Source organism: Syngnathus scovelli, chromosome 17 (assembly GCF_024217435.2).
Source record: "Syngnathus scovelli strain Florida chromosome 17, RoL_Ssco_1.2, whole genome shotgun sequence".
In the NCBI taxonomy this organism is placed as follows: Eukaryota; Metazoa; Chordata; class Actinopteri; order Syngnathiformes; family Syngnathidae; genus Syngnathus; species Syngnathus scovelli.
The window spans coordinates 5,123,275-5,142,557 of NC_090863.1; the positions used below are offsets into that span (position 1 = coordinate 5,123,275).

The 19,283-nt window shown below is 48.2% G+C and overlaps 1 protein-coding gene across 5 annotated transcripts in view; it reads right to left on the reverse strand.

Annotated features, from left to right (window-relative positions):
• The window catches only part of znf521 (zinc finger protein 521), a 74,111-nt gene that overhangs the window by 24,934 nt on the left and 29,894 nt on the right, over window positions 1-19,283 (reverse strand). For 3 of the 5 annotated variants that reach the window (XM_049748450.2, XM_049748446.2, XM_049748445.2), the window contains 3 exons: window positions 14,664-18,148; window positions 14,489-14,573; window positions 8,474-8,665 (listed from right to left, as the gene is read on the reverse strand). In XM_049748450.2, the coding sequence (XP_049604407.1) occupies window positions 8,474-8,665; window positions 14,489-14,573; window positions 14,664-17,792 (3,406 nt within the window). In that variant the 5' untranslated portion in view covers window positions 17,793-18,148. Of the gene's footprint in view, window positions 1-8,473; window positions 8,666-14,177; window positions 14,211-14,488; window positions 14,574-14,663; window positions 18,149-19,283 lie in introns of all 5 variants that reach the window. The other 2 variants (XM_049748448.2, XM_049748449.2) reach the window with 2 other exon arrangements.

Sequence of the window (19,283 nt, forward strand, 5' to 3'; positions counted from 1 at the left end):
AGCTTCCTCATCCTTCCCAAACAACATAAAGCAGCCACCGCTGGCGGGGTCAGGGGGGCAGCTGCCCCGGGTGTCCGGACGCCTTCGCAAACGCTGGCGCAAACGCTGGAAAAGGGCAGCCAGTGAAAGGAAATCTTTTCAAAGTGAAATCTCCAGCTGATGGCTTAGAGCTCCACGCCCCACAGTTTGTTTCTCTTGCTGCTGTCAGATGCTCGGCCTGAGCCATTTGGAAGGATTAAAGGGGGTGGGGGGGCGAACCGGACAGTAGCGCAGGGCCTGAGTGATGGCTCCAAGACCCCTCGGAGAGTGATAAACCTTTTGACCGTGACGCCCCCCCACCCCTGTGATGACCCCTGACCTCTGGTTCTGTGCCACGGACTCAACGATGCAAAAGAATGACCTCCACAATGGTGGGCAGTTTACCTGCCTGTTCGGATCATCTGGCATTTACAAACAAATGAAAGCTTCGAGAATGTCGTCATGTCTTTCAGTTGGTAGTTTTGACTTTGCTAAAATTTTTACTGACAGTGTCTTTTTATCTGTTACTGGCATCACCAACCATCAACAACGCATTTCTTCTTCTTCTGTCTAAGTATCAGGAACTGACAAGAGATGGAACATCAGCATCTCCTGCAATGGAGCGAGAAAGAACGCTGCACCAAAATCAACACTTTGAAGCTTTTGCAGCTGACCACATAAATGAGCCAAACGCATCTCTGTCCAAATGTTCTGCGGTCGGCCAAAGATGAAGATATTTGGACACCCTGGCTAGAAACGGAGAGCGATAATCCAAAGAACACCAACAATGGCGGTAATATGCTCTGAAGCCCGGAAGCGAACTACTTCTATTTTCAAATTCATTTCAAATCACTAGCTCGACGGCTGTATAACGCTAATTATAATAAAGTCACGCCCCATTACCTATTCAAATAATGTGTAATCTGCAGGCGCGGTGAAATCGCTATGGAAGAAATGAATGGCCGCTGCCAAAGTACGTGTATTATTAGCAGAGGCGCAATGACACGTCCACGTTTTCCGCTCCACGCCGGGCAGGGCAGCGGCTCCAAGGTCGCGGCGGTCCATGCCAGTCATTCCGCAGATCCATTTTGCCTCCCCAGGCAGGCAGGCGGGCAGGCAGCCTCCCTCCCTCCCTCCCCCGTGTTGTTGGCCCAGTGATTCAGTGCCTTGCATTAAGAGCAATTCACCTGCCTGCGGCATCCCAGCGGCACAGCTCCCCCGGGGAAACCAGGTGGAGCATAAAAAAGTTCCACATATGGTAAAGTCAAGCTGCTCGGAGGCTGCCGAGTGTCTGCTGTGGGGATAGCGGCTCCTAAAAGGCCCAGCTGGTACTTGGAAAAGAGCTTGTGCATTACTACACCTCCGTGTCTGTTTGGGCTCCCCTTTGGAAAGTGTTGGCCGGCGCACATGACCGGCCATTTTAGATTCCTCCCTCTACCCTTCCTCATCTCCCGCTCCCGGTTCTGTATCCAATTGAACATTTGGTCCTCCACTGCCGGTTAATCAAATTCCTCCATCTGGCCCTCGTGGTCCCGATGGAACTCAAAAGGTGCAGCCTGAGCCCGGGTCCAAGAGCGTTTTAAAGGGGGGGGGGGGGGGGGGCTGGCGAAGGAGACGAGGACTGCCGAGCTAACTTACGCAGCCCAGTCAACTAGATCGGGTTAGTGTGCACAAGGCCGGTCGTTTTGGGCAAACAGGAACAGCTTGGGACTAAGTACCAGAAGCCTGCTGTTCTCATCCAGCTCTGGGATGGCGAAGGGATCAGATGACAGTAGGAGGATTTTAAGAGCTAATACCTCCATCCACTGCAGAATGCACAATTGAGTTGGGTCTAAATACTGCTCCTGACGACAGATGGCATGTAGCAATGTTATTTGCTTGCCGCAACAGTAGAGGGCGCTGTGTTTGCTTGGGGGGGGGGGGGGGGGGGGGGGGGGGTGTAATTGCAGCATGGAATTAATTTTTGAGCTGGTGCCGAATAATGCTACCTCAATCAAAGCATAAGATGCATCCTGCCGTTTAGTTTCAGAGACAGACAAACCTAAAAGGCAAAACAGCTTCTGGAGGTTAACCTCCATGACACTGTAGGGCCCAGCTCGTGGAGGGGGGAAAAAAAAACCCCATAAAAGCAAAGTAATGGACCAAGAAATTACAACATGTGTGTTAAATCTCGTCTGGTTCATGCTGAACTCGTGCTGGCTGAAAGAGACGACAAGCTGCATCTCGGTGTCCTCCTGGCACGTCAGAGAAACTGAAGGATCACACAAACAGTTGAGCAACTGCATTCCTCTCACTTAGTTTCTGTAACTGCGGAGGGCGCAACTCCAGAAAAATGGCAACCAAATAACGACCTATAATTTACAAGCGCTACTGACTTCAAATGAATCTTTCTGACTCAAATCAGAATCTCACAGCTGCTTTGCCTCTTTAAGCCTTAGAGGGCGCTGTTCTCAGACTAAAATGCATCAGAAAGGAGCCACGGAGTGAAGACATTAGCTTGTTGTCTTCCTCGAGTTCAAAGTCGCCGCGAATCAGTAAGTAAGCGGCGTCTAAGCCCGCACTCTGATCAAAAAGGAGTCGTGTTCAGATATCACGCAAAGCCGGCGGGGATCTTTCCATCCCCTGGAGAGCGCCTGTTGCCTTGGCAAAATATCTCCTTCACATATTTTTCAAACGTGACCGCTTGTATTCAGTGGCAACGGTAAAATGCTTACAATCCAGCGTTACTCTTTGATTGGGGGAGGAGCTGAAGGGAGGTCAGCACAAATACAAAACGTCTGGCTCTGCCCGTTCATGTCCGACTCTCGTCTCTCTCCCCTGCCAGGTGGCAAAACATGTGTCAATAATTAAACTGCTTTTACGTAACACGCTACAGGAACACAATGCAATTTGCTCCCCATATTTCATTGGGCCTTTATGAAAGCACATGAGAGAGTGTAATTAATCAAACCACTGGAATATGTGAACGGCAATTTCCACTTAATGGCACTTACAGGGATTGGGTCCCTTAAGCACCCTGTTCTGTCTACCAAACGAGCCGGATTCATTTTCATCTTGGTAGTTCAGAGGAGAAAACCTGGCGCGGATGTTAAACGACGCCCGTTTGACATCGGCGCAGTCGCGACATGCCCCAGGATTCCGTGAACAGATAAGAAAAAAAAAATCATTCTTTGCCATCTTTCTTGGCCATTTTTGCCGTGACCTGAAAAGCAGAACGTCTGTTCTGTCTCGACTGGACCGCGGGATGCTAACCGCTACCCAGCCAGGGACGGGAAAAGGATCATTGGCGGCTTTTAGTGGCTTTTTGGGTAAGAAGATGGTCTTGGTCTAAATGGCACCCATGTCCCGAAAAGTGTTTCTCTCTCGCTCTCTCTCTCTCCCCCCTACTTCCATCTGCCTCTCCAAAGACTCATCTAAGTGCAGCATCTTGTTTCAGTAATTCAGCCAGGGCCGAGACAGTGGAGAGAGGAACGTCATCGATTTCACTCGCATTTGGTTCCTCCTAGACTTCCTCTAAGTCCTCTTTAGGGACTTGGATTGGAATATTGGACAGGACTGCGTCATAAGACAAGCGTGGTTTCCATCTAAGGTCAAGCAAACACACAAAGTGTCATTTTGAGAATGATTCAGAATGATTCAACTCTCTGATTGATTCGTTCCACAAAGCCATGGATAGCGCATCTATCCTTGGGTATTTTTACATACGGGGAAGAAGCAGCAGACCTTCCCTGGTCTCATCATGACGGTCTGAGTTTGCGGTAGGTCTTACCGCCATCCCGGCTGTCTTCCTGTTGGCCCCGCTTAGTAGCCCCTCAGCATCATCGCCCTTTAGGGCTCCTAATAATTCATTTTGTGCCGAGTGGTAGGCAGCCTGCTAAATTCTTAATAACAGTCAGCAACTCTCAGGCTGTGCTTCCATTCATTAACATCTTATTGAGATATTCTTTAGCACAAAAGCAATTAAAAATGCAACACAGCTACCTGCAGATCTGGGCGTGTAATATTTTCCAAATAGAGACCGATCCCTCGTGCCATTAGGAGAGGCAAGTGAAATCCAAACAAGACAAATCTATCTATTGTTTATCACCTCCTCAGGCTTTTTACCCAGAGGCCAAAATATGAGGGGGAGGGGGGGGAGAGGTCATTAAATTACCATTCACTTCTCTATCCGAGTCAGACACGTGATGGCAGAATGGGCGCTAATTACCATAACACCCAAAAGAATTCCATTCCATTGAAGGGAGGAAAGCCATTCACTTGTTTGGCCTTCTCTCACCGAAGATGTACCTTTCCAAAAAAAAAAAGCATCAGGGAACCAGAAGGATCACCTGGAGGCTTTCGTGTTTGAATCATCAATTGATTGTGATTGTGATGAATACCCCGAATCAAAACAAGAGCATCATGTTCAAAGTCACGTTTGAAGTTTTTGAGATTAGATTAATATCTCCTCTTCTGTATGGCTCACATTCTCGAATCCAATCGGTTAACAATGGGCATTTTGGCCAAAATGTGAAATCGCCTTAGAGCACGGAGGCGCCAATATCTTCAGTCAGGCAAACGCAAAGATTGGAAAGTGGAATACAAGCAGCAAATAAATAAGAACAGGATGGCAAAATAGAGGGAAAGATTTGTGATTTTCCCCTCTCTCCGTTCCCCCGCGAGACCTCCCTTGATGCCAAGCATTCATCATTCAGCCTCTAATATCAGTTATTCTGTGGCTCCTCTGCTTACAGCAGAATTAATTTCTGCTTTAATTACTCTCATCGGCGGAATGCTGATGAAGGAGAGGGACCAGGCATTCTGGGACCCGGGCCTCATTCCGCCGCTTTAATTTGAATGAATTCCACATGGAGACGCTGGCAAACAACTGGCAGCCGGGCCCCGGGAGCCATGGAGGGAGCCGCCCCCGCGGCCCCCGCTACGCTACCTCGTGTGTGTATGGCATGATGAGTGTGTCACACAGGAAGAAGAAAGGCACTGACTGATGGATTGTGCGACGAGTGTGTATGTTGGGCCGCCTCCGCATCGACGTGCTCGGAAGGAAGCGAGCGGCATTCCGTAGAACGGCTGCAGCAAACCCTCATCAATAGTTAATCTGATCATTCCAATATGGCGCGTCATACCACCAGCCCGTTTATCACGATAACAAAAAAAGAATGTTCACGGCCACGTTCGCATGGTGAAAACAAGTGCAGAAAGCGTGTTGTCATTGACTTTCCGCCAAGCCCGTTCGCAGGACGCTGCGTATTGGCTGCATCGAGATTCCAATTGATTATGCGAGTCTTGCATACCGATTCGTTTTGATTAAATGTGAGCTTGGGTTTTTGTTTTTCACAAATTCTAATGAAACAAAGACACGGGAGGATAGCGTGCCAATGAAGTACTACGGCTGCTTAAATGCAGGGAGGAAAAACAAAAGTTCTGGGGATGAACGCATTCAGCGTCCCACTGGACCCTCAGAATCAAAGTTATGCTTCTCATCATTTCAATTTCAACAACAAGACACAATATGTTGTTAAATTAATAAAAGAATAATTGTGGAGGTGTAGCTAATGTTTGGCTGAGTTCATAATACGTTTGCTATATACCGCTGCCACGTTAGCATGTTTGTTTCGCCCCAGTTAAGCTAACGTAGCACACCTCGCTAACCAAGCACGTCATTGTTAATGTGCCGCAATGGAGCCCCTGTAAAAGCAACGTCCTTGGTAGGCTCGACCTTTCGCGACCCTGAAAGCTCCGGACAGGCGGGCGGGCGGCAGCCTACGCGCGCTGTCCGTTTTTTGGCAACCTCACCGCCCACCCACCCTTTGCCTCCCCTCCGGGCCGCCATGAGCAGCTGGGTCACAAACACTAAGCGCATTAATATCTTCTTAATGATAATAATCATTACAGCATAAGCACCTTCCCCCGATGCGGGATGGCTCACGAAAATGTGCCAGAGTAGCATCGTCGTTAAAAAAAAAAAAAAGAAAAAAGAAGAGATGAAATGACTCTTAATGGGCAACAACTTACAGTCACCATGATAGCGCCGACACTAATGCAATAATGTGATAATGAGATACAGCCAAGGCATTAGGGAGACCAAAACCGGGGTGAATGAATAAATAATATTTGGATTTAAAAAGTGGCCATGACACGGTTACCACTGCAGATGTTCATGGAACAACAGTCTTGATTATATATGTTTTAATGAGGCCTAAGATGAATTTCCTAATGCAGCATCTGTAAGAGCACTTTGCCACCTTTTCGGGTGTCCACGCACGCACGCACACACACACACACACACACACGTGCCTCATTTCATACTGTCACTATTCACCTATCACAGGCCATTATGCGTTTCATCAGCGTTCATTATTGAAGCTAATGATCTGTTGTCCTCTCAAGGAAGACTACATTAAAAGTCTCTTACTAACTTAATTAGTAATTATGAATGTTAAAGATTAATCAGCCAGTGAGTGGCTTAAGGTTGGCGTCTCTAGGCGGCGGGGGGTGGGGGGGTGGCGGGGGGCAAAAAGCGCAGAGACAAAAAGAGGCCACGTTCATGTTCACACTGGAAATGGAACGTGCCGTGAGGAATACACTCACTCTCTTGCCGGAAAGACATTTCAAAACATTCATTGAGGGAGGAAATGTCTTGACCAGTCCATCACTACTGTGACAAATAGCACCATCTTGATTTTTAAGAACGTTATGAATTAATTTGTTTTAGTTTTACAGGATTTTCTTATTTAAGAAAAGGATTTTCTTGCATTAGCAAACAGTGCACCCTTTTTAAAATGAAAAACGAGCTTTGACACGTCCGTCCATATTTTGCCGACTAAAATTTGTGCCCATTATGAATTTAGCAGTGTTGCTAATGCTAATACAATAGAGGAGACCCAGCAATCTCACACACCTCGTGTCTAAAATGAAAGTTGCAGACACACATTCCAAGGGAGTGTCAAAAAGGAGAAGAAGAAATAACAATGGATCACATTTGACACTTTTCACGGCATCACTCCTGGATAGAGTTTGGCACACCAGCCTTGAAGTGCCAACAGATCTAATATAACAGGAAGTAGCGTATAATATGAGAACTTGTGATGCATGGCAGCGCTCACATTATCTCCTGCTAACAAGATGGAAATAGATCTCCTTAATTAAGCCCAGGGTGTACACCAATTCCTGTCTATATCGCCACCTCCCTGACAATTCCACCTCAGCAGCTCCGGTAAATACTGTATCCAAGCGCAGCTACACATTAAAGCTTAATAACTAATAAGGCTTTCATCCAGGGAGTTTCCTGTGTGATTTCCATTCATTTGAGGAGGGGGGCTAGGCGGGCGGGAATAGCCCAGGACCATCTCCCTGTTTTCCGGAGCATGTGGATGCTTAAGCCGGCCGGGGGGGTTGCGTGCGAGAGGAAAACAAGCAGCAACTTTAAGTGTGCTGAGTTGCCGAATGTTGAGGATACAAGCTGCGTTTCTGCGCCAACTTCACCAATTAGTGCTCAAGACATTGATTTTTTTTTTATTTTTTTATCTACCTTTTAATACAAGCAGTCGGGAAATTTTTCGTTTTGCTTCAAAGCTCGATTCTACACATGGTTACTATCAAAGCTAGGAAAGTTCATCCAAGCGCCACACAAATCTCGGAAGATTAGCGCTGATGCTAGTGCTAATATGAAACGAGAGGTGTCAATATTGCAGACGTCTGAAATTGGGTGCTCGTTGGTTGCCATGGAAACGCCAGCACGACCACACTTCTTATTTATTTCTAGCTGGCGTTGTTTTTAAAGCGCTGGCGCTGTCCCGGCAAGTCCGACAACAGAAGCCAGCGTAAATCATTGAGACTGTTTTTTTGCTAAACTTTCAATGAAAGGTGAACAGTTGACAGAAAATCATTTTATAGTTTTGCCGTGTCCTTTAGAGGAGACACACAGGGAGTTGGGGTTGGGGGCTGGCTGGCTAGTGGCCTGCAGCACCTGAAACCTATTACGGGGCTCTGGAACATTCCACAGGGTTCCTTCACTTTAGCCAGAGGACATCATAAAGGTCCTTGCAGAGCAGCGTGCACACAAACAGGCAACAAGGTGAAACAGTACGAGTAGATTTAGAAGTAAATGTTTGTTTGGTCACTCAAGTTTGAGCCACCTTTGCTCCCAATTCTTACAAAGCAACGCCATGATCAAAACGTTTACTATTGGCGAGCCAAGCAAAACTTTTTTTTATCAACTTTTTTTTTTTTTTTTTGTGATTTTTATTATTATCACATGGTCTGCCATCTGGACTTAAAACAGTAGGGCCCAGTAGTGTGCTGACACTGAAAACAAACAAGCATAAACACACAAAAGCGCCTGCCAAATTTCTCACAGATATAGTCTGGCTTTGTGTGTCTATATGTGTTTTAGTGCCACCGAGGCCCGTCTCTTTGGCTGAGCCCGCGCCTCGCCTCGCCTCGGCGTTATGCTCACTGGGTTTGGCTCTATGGGTGTCTGTGGCCTCTCCTCTGGTCGCCCGTGTCCATTTGCTCTGCGGGTATGGCAGGCCCGAGCTGACAGATGGCCGCCCCTCTCTCCATTCCGCTCCAGAGTAACACAGTAACTGGTTTTTCCTCCGCCGTTGACCTTGCCACAGCCAGCCAGCAATCCGGGCTGGCACTCGGCCTGTCGAACAGGAGGGTAATGAAGTCCGGCGCTGCTCACATGATTATTAAGGCTTTGACGCTGGGGGGCCTTTTCAGAGCCCCATGCCCCACACACACACATACGCTCCCTCCTCCTCCTCCTGCTCCTCCTCCTCCCCTGTCAGCCATTGGCGACGTAAAAGTTAGATGAGAATAGTCACAGCTTTGGAAAAGCACCACCAAAAAGCTCGCTCTGCGCTTCGGAGAACTTTGACAACTTTGCTAATCATCAGCATGTGTCTTTTCTCAAAAGACTGAAATCAGAGCCTTCTACCAACAGCCATCTTAGGTGCAAAAGTTAAATCACGCCGCCATTAGCGACGCCGACTTCTAAGAGCGCCTCGTTTCAACAGCAGCGCGAGGCCCTCGGCGCAAAAGCATCACCGGGTAGACTCGGAAGGCCAGTCGTGGGATTTGAGAAGCTTCGCTAGCAGCTCTGACCTTTAGCGAGAGGGGGGGGCGATCTGTTTGCCCCGCTCCCATGAGTCGCCCCTCCCCGGAGCAGCCCGCCACCAACCTCCGGCCAGACTGCTAAGCAACCTCATCAGACCAGGGGTGCACATCCAGGGGTGACACCCCGGAGACATACGAGAGGCGGAGTAACGCCGAGGTTAATTTCCATCATGCACTATTTATGGACTTCACTTCAGAACAAGGCTTGGCATTAACACTCCAAAAGAGACATCCCTCCTGTATATCAATAAAACATAGACTGAAGCGCAGGACAGGAGGAGCCTACTTTTATTCAGTCTGCATTCAAGTTAATTCTCCATTAGGCTCTTAAAAATAATGACATTGTTGCCGAACTAGTTTTGATATACACATCACCATGGCGACGGCCAACCAGCGACGGCCAGCGCGATTGTACAAACAGGTCGTATGAACTGAGAAAATCCGATATTTTCTCATGTTGGCCCATTCTGTGAGGTGTGCGGAAATGTCAGCGAAAAAAAAAAATCAATAGATAAGGACCACATCAGACCCCGCTTGTCTGGCCTAGGGAAGGTGCATCCCTACGGTGATGTCAATTATCTTTGCTTCACAACAACAACAAAAAAAGAACATCAAAAAGTCTGCACAACTTTCAGCATGGAGGAATTTGTAAAAAACTTTCCTTTGATTCCAAGCTCGACTGAATTAAGCTGAGAATTGTATCGCCAGCACTTTTTTTTCTCATTCGCCCCCCCCAAGTTCATTTTGCTTTCAATTCTCCTCATGGATGCAACATTAGTCAGCTAGCGGTGTAATGTAACAAGCGGTAAGGTGCACATAATTGCATATTAGCGGCAGCACACTTGGCTGCGCGGGAGGTGACTGCGCTAACGAACGGAGAGGTGTTATTAATCACCAATTAATAAAAGCGGGCAGATATCACACTCGCTATGCAGCACGCGCGGCGGCTTCTTTTGTTCCAGCCCGAAGCTCCGATGGGTTTTTCTCCTCTTTATTATGATTACATTGATGGTGCTCAATTCCTGATCTATTGACGTCTAGCCTCCAACGAGGAGTTCGAACAGGAGTGTTTGTTTGCACATGACGTGTGCGCATGCTCTAATAAAAAAATCACTCATGCCGTCAGACGTCACCAATCGATTTGGCGCGTCCATAGCAGCTAGCAACTTTCAAGATTCATTTTCTACTTTTATCTAGCTATCATGTTGTAGCTATTTCATTCAACTGGAAAGATTTCAAGTAGATATGAGCTGGAATGAGAATCAAACATTCAAAATGGACAGACAGGGCAGTCACTTCACATTGCTTGAACTATTTAACGTTTCAAATTTATTCATTTCAAGTGAACGTGAGCCAATTTTCTGAGGAGGACATTTTTATAGAGGTTTTTTTTCTAGCTTGATTTTGTTAGGGGGAAAAATTCCATTACATCTTCAGAATTTTTGTTGTTGGATAATAAAATAAAATTAAATATAGTATAGTATATTTCTTTGCTTCTTTCTTTTGTTTCTTGATTTAGTTTGGCTGAAAAGTTGCAATCCTCAACTGATATAGTTAAATTATCACAAGCTACACGACTGAATCTTTAAATAATCGATGTCTTGAGCACAAAACAAAAACGAGCTCCGTGTTATCACGCAAACCAAAGTGGAAACATAAAAACGAGGGAGCCCACAGTGGCCGCTTCCCACTGAGCGGCCAGCTGTACAGCAAATGTGCCTTTCCCCTCTCCGTCCCCCAAAGCGTCCCACCCCTTTGCTCGGTGCCCACCTTCTTACGCCCGGGTCGCACTGTGCAGGAAGAGGACTCATCCCTGACTTGGCTCCAAGCTCACCGCTGTCACCAGCCCAGCAAAATTCTAAAGGTGACCCCCCCCCCCCCCCCCCCCCCCCCCCCCCCCCCCCCCCCCCCTCCATACTACAAAAACAAAAACTTTGCTAGGATGCTGTTTGTTTTGTTTACAGGTGTCCTTCAGACCAAATGGAGTGATTTTACAGAGATTAAAAGAAAAAGCCTTTTTCACCTTTTAAGAAGGCAGCCTGCGCCGCACGGAGCGACATTTGAAACAGTACGATAAATGGAGCACAGGCGACCCCCCACGTGAGGCTCCGAATGTCAAAGTTTACAGCGGGGTCAAAGTAAAGCGACGGGGCTTCGTCATGGCATGCTGATAAAACCCCGAGCGGGCTTTTGTGTCATTGAAAGACCTCCAAACGTCCTGGTAAAACATCACCAAAAAACTACATTGGGACTTTCAAAGCTGAGCCGAAGCTCCATTTTTTAAAGATGAGACACAAAATTCAAATGACTTGAGATTTCAGGGTGACACAATTCGGGAAAATCATACTTTTATTCTTTGCCTTTTGACTTGGCATGAGAGAAACATTATTGTAGTGTTCTATGGTAATAATTTATTACCTGTCCAAAAAATAATCCTGATGAATTTAACATGCGCAGTTGTACTTAATTTAATTTTATTACTTTGTTATCATGGCGTATGCCTTCTAAAAGTTGAAATGTTACTGAAGGTAAATGAGGCCTGGAGCAGATTATTTTGATGAGGGGGGGGAGAAAAAATGCATTGACTTGGAAGTCCAGCAGTGCTTTTGACTACAGTACAGTATGTTCCACTCTTCCATTTTCCCCACATGGAGATATTGTGAGGTTTCCTATCCGAATTATACCGAAATATAAAAGATTATACGGTGACGGCGGCGGCAGCTGAAAGCACTATAAATCTGCCAGTCTCTGGAGAAAAATTGGACACCCTCGATTCTGCGAGCGCGCCATGCCAAAAAACTCTAAAGAGTGGCCAGCTGTCTTCTGGCCTGCTATTAAATTGCTCCTCGGATGGTGGCGATATCATTTTTTTTCCCTCCCTCCCTCCCTCCTTCCAAAGGAGTCTCCCACTAGGTCCCCAAGCAGAGCGGCCAGCTGTACGGCAAATGTGCGCTGATCCATCTGGGCCCGGTCGGGCTGCGACCTCCAGCTTAAGACGCCGCGGTGCACTGCCACCTCACATACATTTTTATTTTTTAATTTTTTAATACCGACATCTCGAATAGCCGGTCACTTTATGCGTGAGCATCCGAGTGGCATGGAAAGGTGCAGCGGAGATTGGAGTGCTGCTCGCATTACCAAGGCAGCTCATATGGACGATTTTGTCCGTCCGTCCGGGTTTCCGTTGCGTTGTTGCGTACATTAGCGCTCGGAGCGACTATATATAGAGTTATCAGTGTGAAGTGACACCGTAGAGGAACGGGCCATGGATGAAAACAACACCCCTATGAATCCAGCGTCTGCTCCATTACCTACGCTAATAACGCTGACAGCTGAGCGGCGATGACCCCGGCCCCCCTGTTTCCCCTCTCCCGTGCAGATGGCCATTAAAGAGAGAAAGTGTCCTTTTTTTTTTTCACCAGAGAAGGTATTTAGAGCTTTTCTAAATGAGTATTTTTTTTTTCACTGCGTTTTTTTGGCCCAGACTAGTTCTGCAGTGATTATAGGACTGGATGGGATTCAACTCTGTGATGCTAACGTTTTACTCCGCCGACGGAGAGACAATTGTCGGTTAGCTTTCGCCAACCTGGTGGTGGCTGCTACCTTCACTCCTTTAACTGATTGAAATGGTAACTGAGGTGCGATCAGGTAATCGAGAAGCCGATTAAATCAGACAATTACGGCTCGTAGTCGATGCACGATTTTTTTTTGTCAAGGCAGAAAGTTGGATACGCTACTTATGTTGGATATCTCGTAAAATTGTGCACATCGAATTTCCCTTTCCTTTCGCTCTCTGTAATTGTTCTACTGATATGACAAAGGCACTTCTCCGCATTTCACAAATGGTCAAGCAAACCATCCAGCAGCCAGCCAGCCTTTTGAGGAGTCTGACGCAATCATGCGGAATACAAAGCGACGGCATATCAGAGGAGTAAGACATCAGACAATCAGCCATCCTCCTGTTATCTTAAGCTGCCCGAATTCCACTATTACGGGGGGGAGCTGTGCGCGGGCGCAGCTGAAAGACATAAAGTAACCGGTAGGGGGCTTTGTTTTGTACCCTCCCAGTGTGCTCCGTGCCCGCCTTTGCAACAGAAAGGACTAATGCTGGCACGGTACTGTATTATGCGCCCCCCGAAGAATAGTGGGTGAGCAGATTGCAAAGATGAATACAAAACACACACCTACACTCTGGGCTCATCTCTCTCCTTTGCAAATGCTCCGTGGCATCAAAATCACAAATCACATGCTTCTGATTGTTTATGCACAAACAGTGGGCCCCTGATAGAATTGCCGAGCGGTCCTGATAGAATTGCCCACCGTGTTTAAATTCACCTGCGCCTAGAAGCGTGTCCCAAACAGAGAGGCGGTTTGGTTCCAGATCAATGACTCGCTCCCCCACTGAAGACAACAGATAATGCAGTGTAATGAAAGAGCCGCCAAACGAGCTGAATAAATGAATGAATAAAGGAACGTGAGACCAGAATTCAGATACCTACTTACTGCAGGCGAGGTTGGGGGGGGAGAAAAAAAACCCCAATTGTTTTGTCTTTACAAATGCTTCTGCCTGCATACAGATGACACACAAAGCCGGCCGAAATGTTTGGGGCGAGTGTGGTTTGTTGTCAAAATAGATTCGGGGTCAAATAATATGTCACTTGCAGCGTTGTTCATATCTGAATCATAATTTATGTTTGTGTATTTTCTAGTTTTTAATCTGATTATTTGACAAAAAGTCATCAACAGATTAATGAATTAATCTATTGATATATATACACACATATATAGTATGTATATAAATATATATACATATATATATATATATATATATATATAAATACAGACACACACTATCTACATAGTGTCAAGATATTTTCTTCCCACTTTGAATCAATATTTGAATGAACATTTCAGCAGGCTCCATAAGCATGCTCACAACATTTTGATCATTCACATGCATGGGGAAATTAAGATGACTTGCTTATGTTTATGGATGCACAACACTTGGGGATGACGTTAAAATATTCAAGTAATTCCACCTAGTTTGTGATGTGATCCGGAAACTTGTGAGCCTAAATGAGACAGGGTCAAATATTTTATTAGATTTTTCACACTATGTGATTTATCCTCAAAAATGATGAAATGATGTTCTTTTTAATTTGAATGTTTAAATGGATGATGGGCTCAAGTCTGATTCATGTTAGCTACAAAATCACAACTATCATTTTCAAATGGAGGATATTGATCACGGTCTCTCCGTATTATAGAAGTACCTTGGAAACAGTGAATACATTTCGATAGCTCATGCAGGGACACGCCAAGAAACAACAACAAAAAAAAGGTCTCCTACCGAGCATATGGTTGGCCACATGAACTTGGATGTCCCATTCGCTGTAGAATACCATCTGACATTTGATGCACTGGTACGTCTTCTTCTGTAAATAAAAGCAATATTACGAAACTCATCGTCCAGTAAAGCACACACACAAAAAAAAAAAAAAACATGACAGAAGGCGGCACGCTACCTCCTCAGTTTGCGACGGACTGGATCTGGGCATTGGGGACATCTGCGGTGTCTTGAGCTGTCCGCCGCCGTCACCTGCGTGCACCGCCTGGACGTGGTTATGCAATTCCACCTCGGACTCAAACTTGACGTTGCAGCTCGAGCACCGCGTCTTTGCGGCAGCCGTTGAGGACGTCGAAGAGGACGAGGACGACGAGGAGACGGCTTTGCCTTTGCCCTCGCCTGGGCTGAGTCTCTCTCCCTGGATCCATTGGGCGGTGTTTGGCGCCGGAGTGGCGGCGCCCCCCTGTTGCTGCTGTTGCCTGCCTCCGTTCATGGTCGGACTTGAGCTCTTGGACTCGGCATTGGCCACGCACGACGCGCAAAGTCCGTAAGGCAGGCCGTTGATGTCCAGCTTGACCAGATCCTGCTTAGAACGAAAGTCTTTCAGGCAGGAGGCACACTTGAAGGGTTTTTGGACGTGATGTAGGTGCTGGTTGTGAGCGAGGGCACTGGCGCGCACCATGGATTGGTTTGCCGACATGGTCCCCGTTTTTTGCATGTGGAAGGTCCCGTGGATCTTGAGCTCCAATGTGGACGTAACCGTCTGCATGCATACCACGCATCGGAAACCCGTCAAGGAATTCCTCAGGTCCGGGTGCATCTGACAGTGCTCCAGAAAATCTTCCTCGCTATGGAGAGGCATCTTACAGATGCGGCAGCTGCCCGTGTCGAGACTTTTGCTGTGGGTGACCTTGTGTTCGGTCAGGGTAAGCAAAGAGGGGAAACGCTCCCCGCAGATGGGGCACATGTAGTGCTTGACGGGCCCAAGGTGGGTCTGCATATGTTCCCTCAGACCGGCCTCGGAGAAGAAAGTGCGAGAGCAGACGTTGCACTTGTGGTTGCCCTTGATCATATCGGCTTTCCTTTTCATCATGGCGCTCTCGCCGGGGCGAATGTTGTGGTCCCTCAGCTGGTGGTTGGTGAGAAGCGACTCCATGGTGTAGGAGGCGCCGCAGATGTCACAACTGTACATGGGCTCCGCAGTCTCCACCTCTTCCTCGCTCCCATCGTGGCTGTTCTGGGACTCCAGCGTGGGTCCTCCCGTGGTGCCCGTACCGTGGCTGTTGGCCAGGAGACCTTGCAGCTCGGCCTCATCTTTCGGGTGGCCGTCCGCCCCGCCGATGGCGGCCGAGCCATTGGCGCCGCAGTTTTGCGACTTGCCCTCAAACACGCAATGCTTCTCCCGCAAATGCTTCTCCAGCAGCACGATGGCGTGGAAGGCCTTGCTGCAGAAGCGGCAATTGTACTTCTTGCTATGGGTGGTGATGTGACACTGCAGCTCCACCTCCGTCCCGAACGACTCCCCGCAGAAGATGCAGCGGTGGGCGCGACCTTGGTTTTCCAGGTGGCTGTGTTTGACGTGCAACTGCAGGTCGGTCTCGTGCCTGAAGTCCCAGTTGCAGGAGGTGCAGCGGTATACCTTCTTCTCATTGCTGTGCTTCACGGCTAAGTGGAGTTGAGTGGACACCTTGGAGTCAAACACCTCCTGACACAGAGTGCAACGGAAGAACACAAAGGTGTGCATGTCCAGCAGGTGCTTCTGCAGGTCATCCACCGACGTGAACTGCTTGTCGCAACTCTCGCAGATGTAATAGGTGGAGGTGATGGTGAAGTGAATGGTGACGTGTTTCAACAGGGATTCTTGGTTCGGGAACTCTTTGTTGCACTGCGGGCAGGTGAGTTGTGGCTGCAGGCCATCAAGGTGAGTCTTCAGGTGGGTCTGGAAAAGATCTAAGTTGGTATACTTGGCCCCGCACTGGTTACAGATGAACTCTCCGGATGAGCGCGCGGCTGATCCGCCTTGCTTGAGCATGGACGCTTGTTCTACGGTGATTGGAGAGGAGGGGCTGAGAGCGTGCAACGTCTTCTTGCCATTATTGATGTAGTTGAGAGCAAGGGGAATGTTCTTGTGATTCTCCTTGATGTGCTTGTTGAGCTTCAGAACACTGTTGAAGATGGGTGAGTTGGTGCAGTACGAGCAGGAGTAGACCTCCACGATGGGCTCCTTGGGGGTGACGGCCAAAGGAGAGTCGAAACGCAGGCTGCCGCCGTCGCAGTGAGTCTGACGGACGTGCTCTTCCAAGGTGGTCTCTGTCAAGAAACCCATGAAGCACTGGGGGCAGAAGAAGGCGTTGCTCTCCTTGGCCACGGGACTGGGAAAGCCATGGGAACAGCGGATATGCTCCTGCAGGGTGTTGAGGTCACTCAGTATCTCGGGGCAGAAGTTGCACTGAAGGAGCGAGTCGGACAAGCCGACCAGCAGGGCCGCGTGGCCCTCGGCGTTGTGGATCTGCTTCAGATGTTCGTTCAGATTTAACAAGGAGGGTAGGACCTCCAGGCAAAACTGGCAGGTGTGGGCCTGCTCCGGCTTGTCCAGATGCATGGTCCGGAGGTGAATCTGAAGCACGGCTAAACTGGAGAACACTTGCTTGTTGCAGTACATGCAAGTGTAAGAAACCTTTGGCTGTTTGGCCGCTCGCCCGCCAACGTCCGAGGTGTTGTGAGCGGCCCGCTTCCTCCTGCCCCGAGTCTTGGGGACAGGCGCCGCTGTCTCCACCATGGTGGAGCTGTCGACAGAGAGGTTGGAGTCAGGAGTGGTGCTGGAGACGGACGTGTAGCCCACGGTCAGCAAAGAAGGGCTGTTACTATGGTTACTGGATTCGGGAAGCTGGTGGACGTCCATGTGAGCGTAGAGGTCTTCCACGGACAAAAAGTGCTCGGAGCAGACGGCGCAGGAGTGGCTCTTGCGGTCCCGGCCGTGGGCCCGGTCGATGTGGCTCAGGAGGGCGCCTTCGTCACCGAAGGGCTCGTGGCAGTAGATGCACTGGAGGGTGGCGCCCAGGCCTCCGTCCTCCGACGGCGAGCACTCGGGGTGGCACTCGGCGATGTGCCTCTGAAGGTCTTCGGGGACGTCAAAGCCTTCCTCGCAGCGGTCGCACTTGCGCGTCTCTTTCAGCTTCCAGTCGTCCGCTCGGCCGTCTTTGCCCCTTTCGTGCACTTGCATGTGGCCGTGCAGCGAGCTGGAGGAGAGGAAGCCTCGGCGGCACACGGGGCACTTGTGCGGTTTGTTGGAGGCGTGAGTTTTCATGTGGATTTTCAGGTGGTCGCTGCGGGAGAAGGCCGAGTCGCACTCGCCGCAGTGGTACTTCTTGTCGCCGGTGTGCAGCTTGACGTGGCGGTCGCGGCTACGCTTGTGCTTGAACAGACGGCTGCAGAAGGTGCAGCTGAACGGGAGCTTGTCGCCGTGGCTCTGCTCGTGACGTTTCAGGAAGCTCAGGCGGCTGAACGACTTGTTGCAGAATTGGCACGGGTACGGCAGGCCTGGCCCGCCTTCGTCCTCTCCAAAATCATAGTCCTCGCAGTGTCCTGGAGACGCCTGATCCTTACTGGAAGGAGATGACGCCGGCCAAGAACAGGACGGGTCGTCTTCTATGTCTGCGCCGTCTGAAAGGGAGAACGATTCATTTGAGTCACTATCGTCTCGTCCATCGTATTAATCGCAATTCTTTTGGACTTTAAATACAAATTGAACATTGCCTCCTCTAAGGTGTTACCAAAAAAAGTTACATTAAAACACACAATTGAAAGTATAATTAGAGATGATAATAAGAAGAAATACTTTTAGCACAATTAACCTTGTATGTGGCCATGTAATGGCTTAGCCCACTGTGACTCATTACACAATCTCTCTGACATTTAAAACCAAAGCAAGACAGTGGGTGGAAGCCTGGCATGAGGTAAATTAGAACATTTCCATTATTTCTGAACAGCTAAAAGACTATAAAACAAATGTAAAAAAAAAAAAAAAAAAAAAGGAGCCCTTGAAACAACTTTAAAGCCGGATGAAACACACGCGAAATACAGATTCGACACTGAAGATTAAATGTGCAATTTCAACGGCAGCCATACGTAGCCTTTAGGAAGCCTCCGCCGCGAGACAAATGATCTGAATGAAAAGTTGAATGCGTCGAGCATCACTCAATACATATCCGATTACGGAATAAAGATTATTAACATATTTATCAGCGTGCAAAGCTGCGAGGCGAGAATGTGCGCGGCGCAGAGGAGGCAAACAAGGGACGCCACACCAGGGAGCCAGCAGTCTGTCTAATGACACGTCAAAAAGGTTCCAATGGCAAAATGTTGCTTTGATCCAATTTGGCGAGCGGGAGCCATATTGGAGTTCTTGGGGGTGTTGTTGAATGGTTGTCTGTCTTTGTATGGATGCTGCGACTGATGTGTGACCAGTTTCTGGATTCTCCAGCATCACGTGACCCTGAACATGAAACGGAAAATGGACGGATAGATTCAGTATTTTATTTTTTTTTTAAATTTATTATTAACTATTTATGGCACGTGATTTTTGCTCAATTCGCTATCATTGAGACCGACTTCCAATGTGCTGACGTTCCTGCGCTGTGGCATAACTGAAAAACAGCACTTCCACAAGTTCAAAAGGTTACGGGCCACTTCTTCCTGCCGTCCCATTCCAAGTGCTCTCCACTTCCTTAGCTAAATAAAAGCGTGTCATCTCAACCCCTTCAGAAAAAGCCGAGTCCAAAGGGCAAAACTGAGAAAT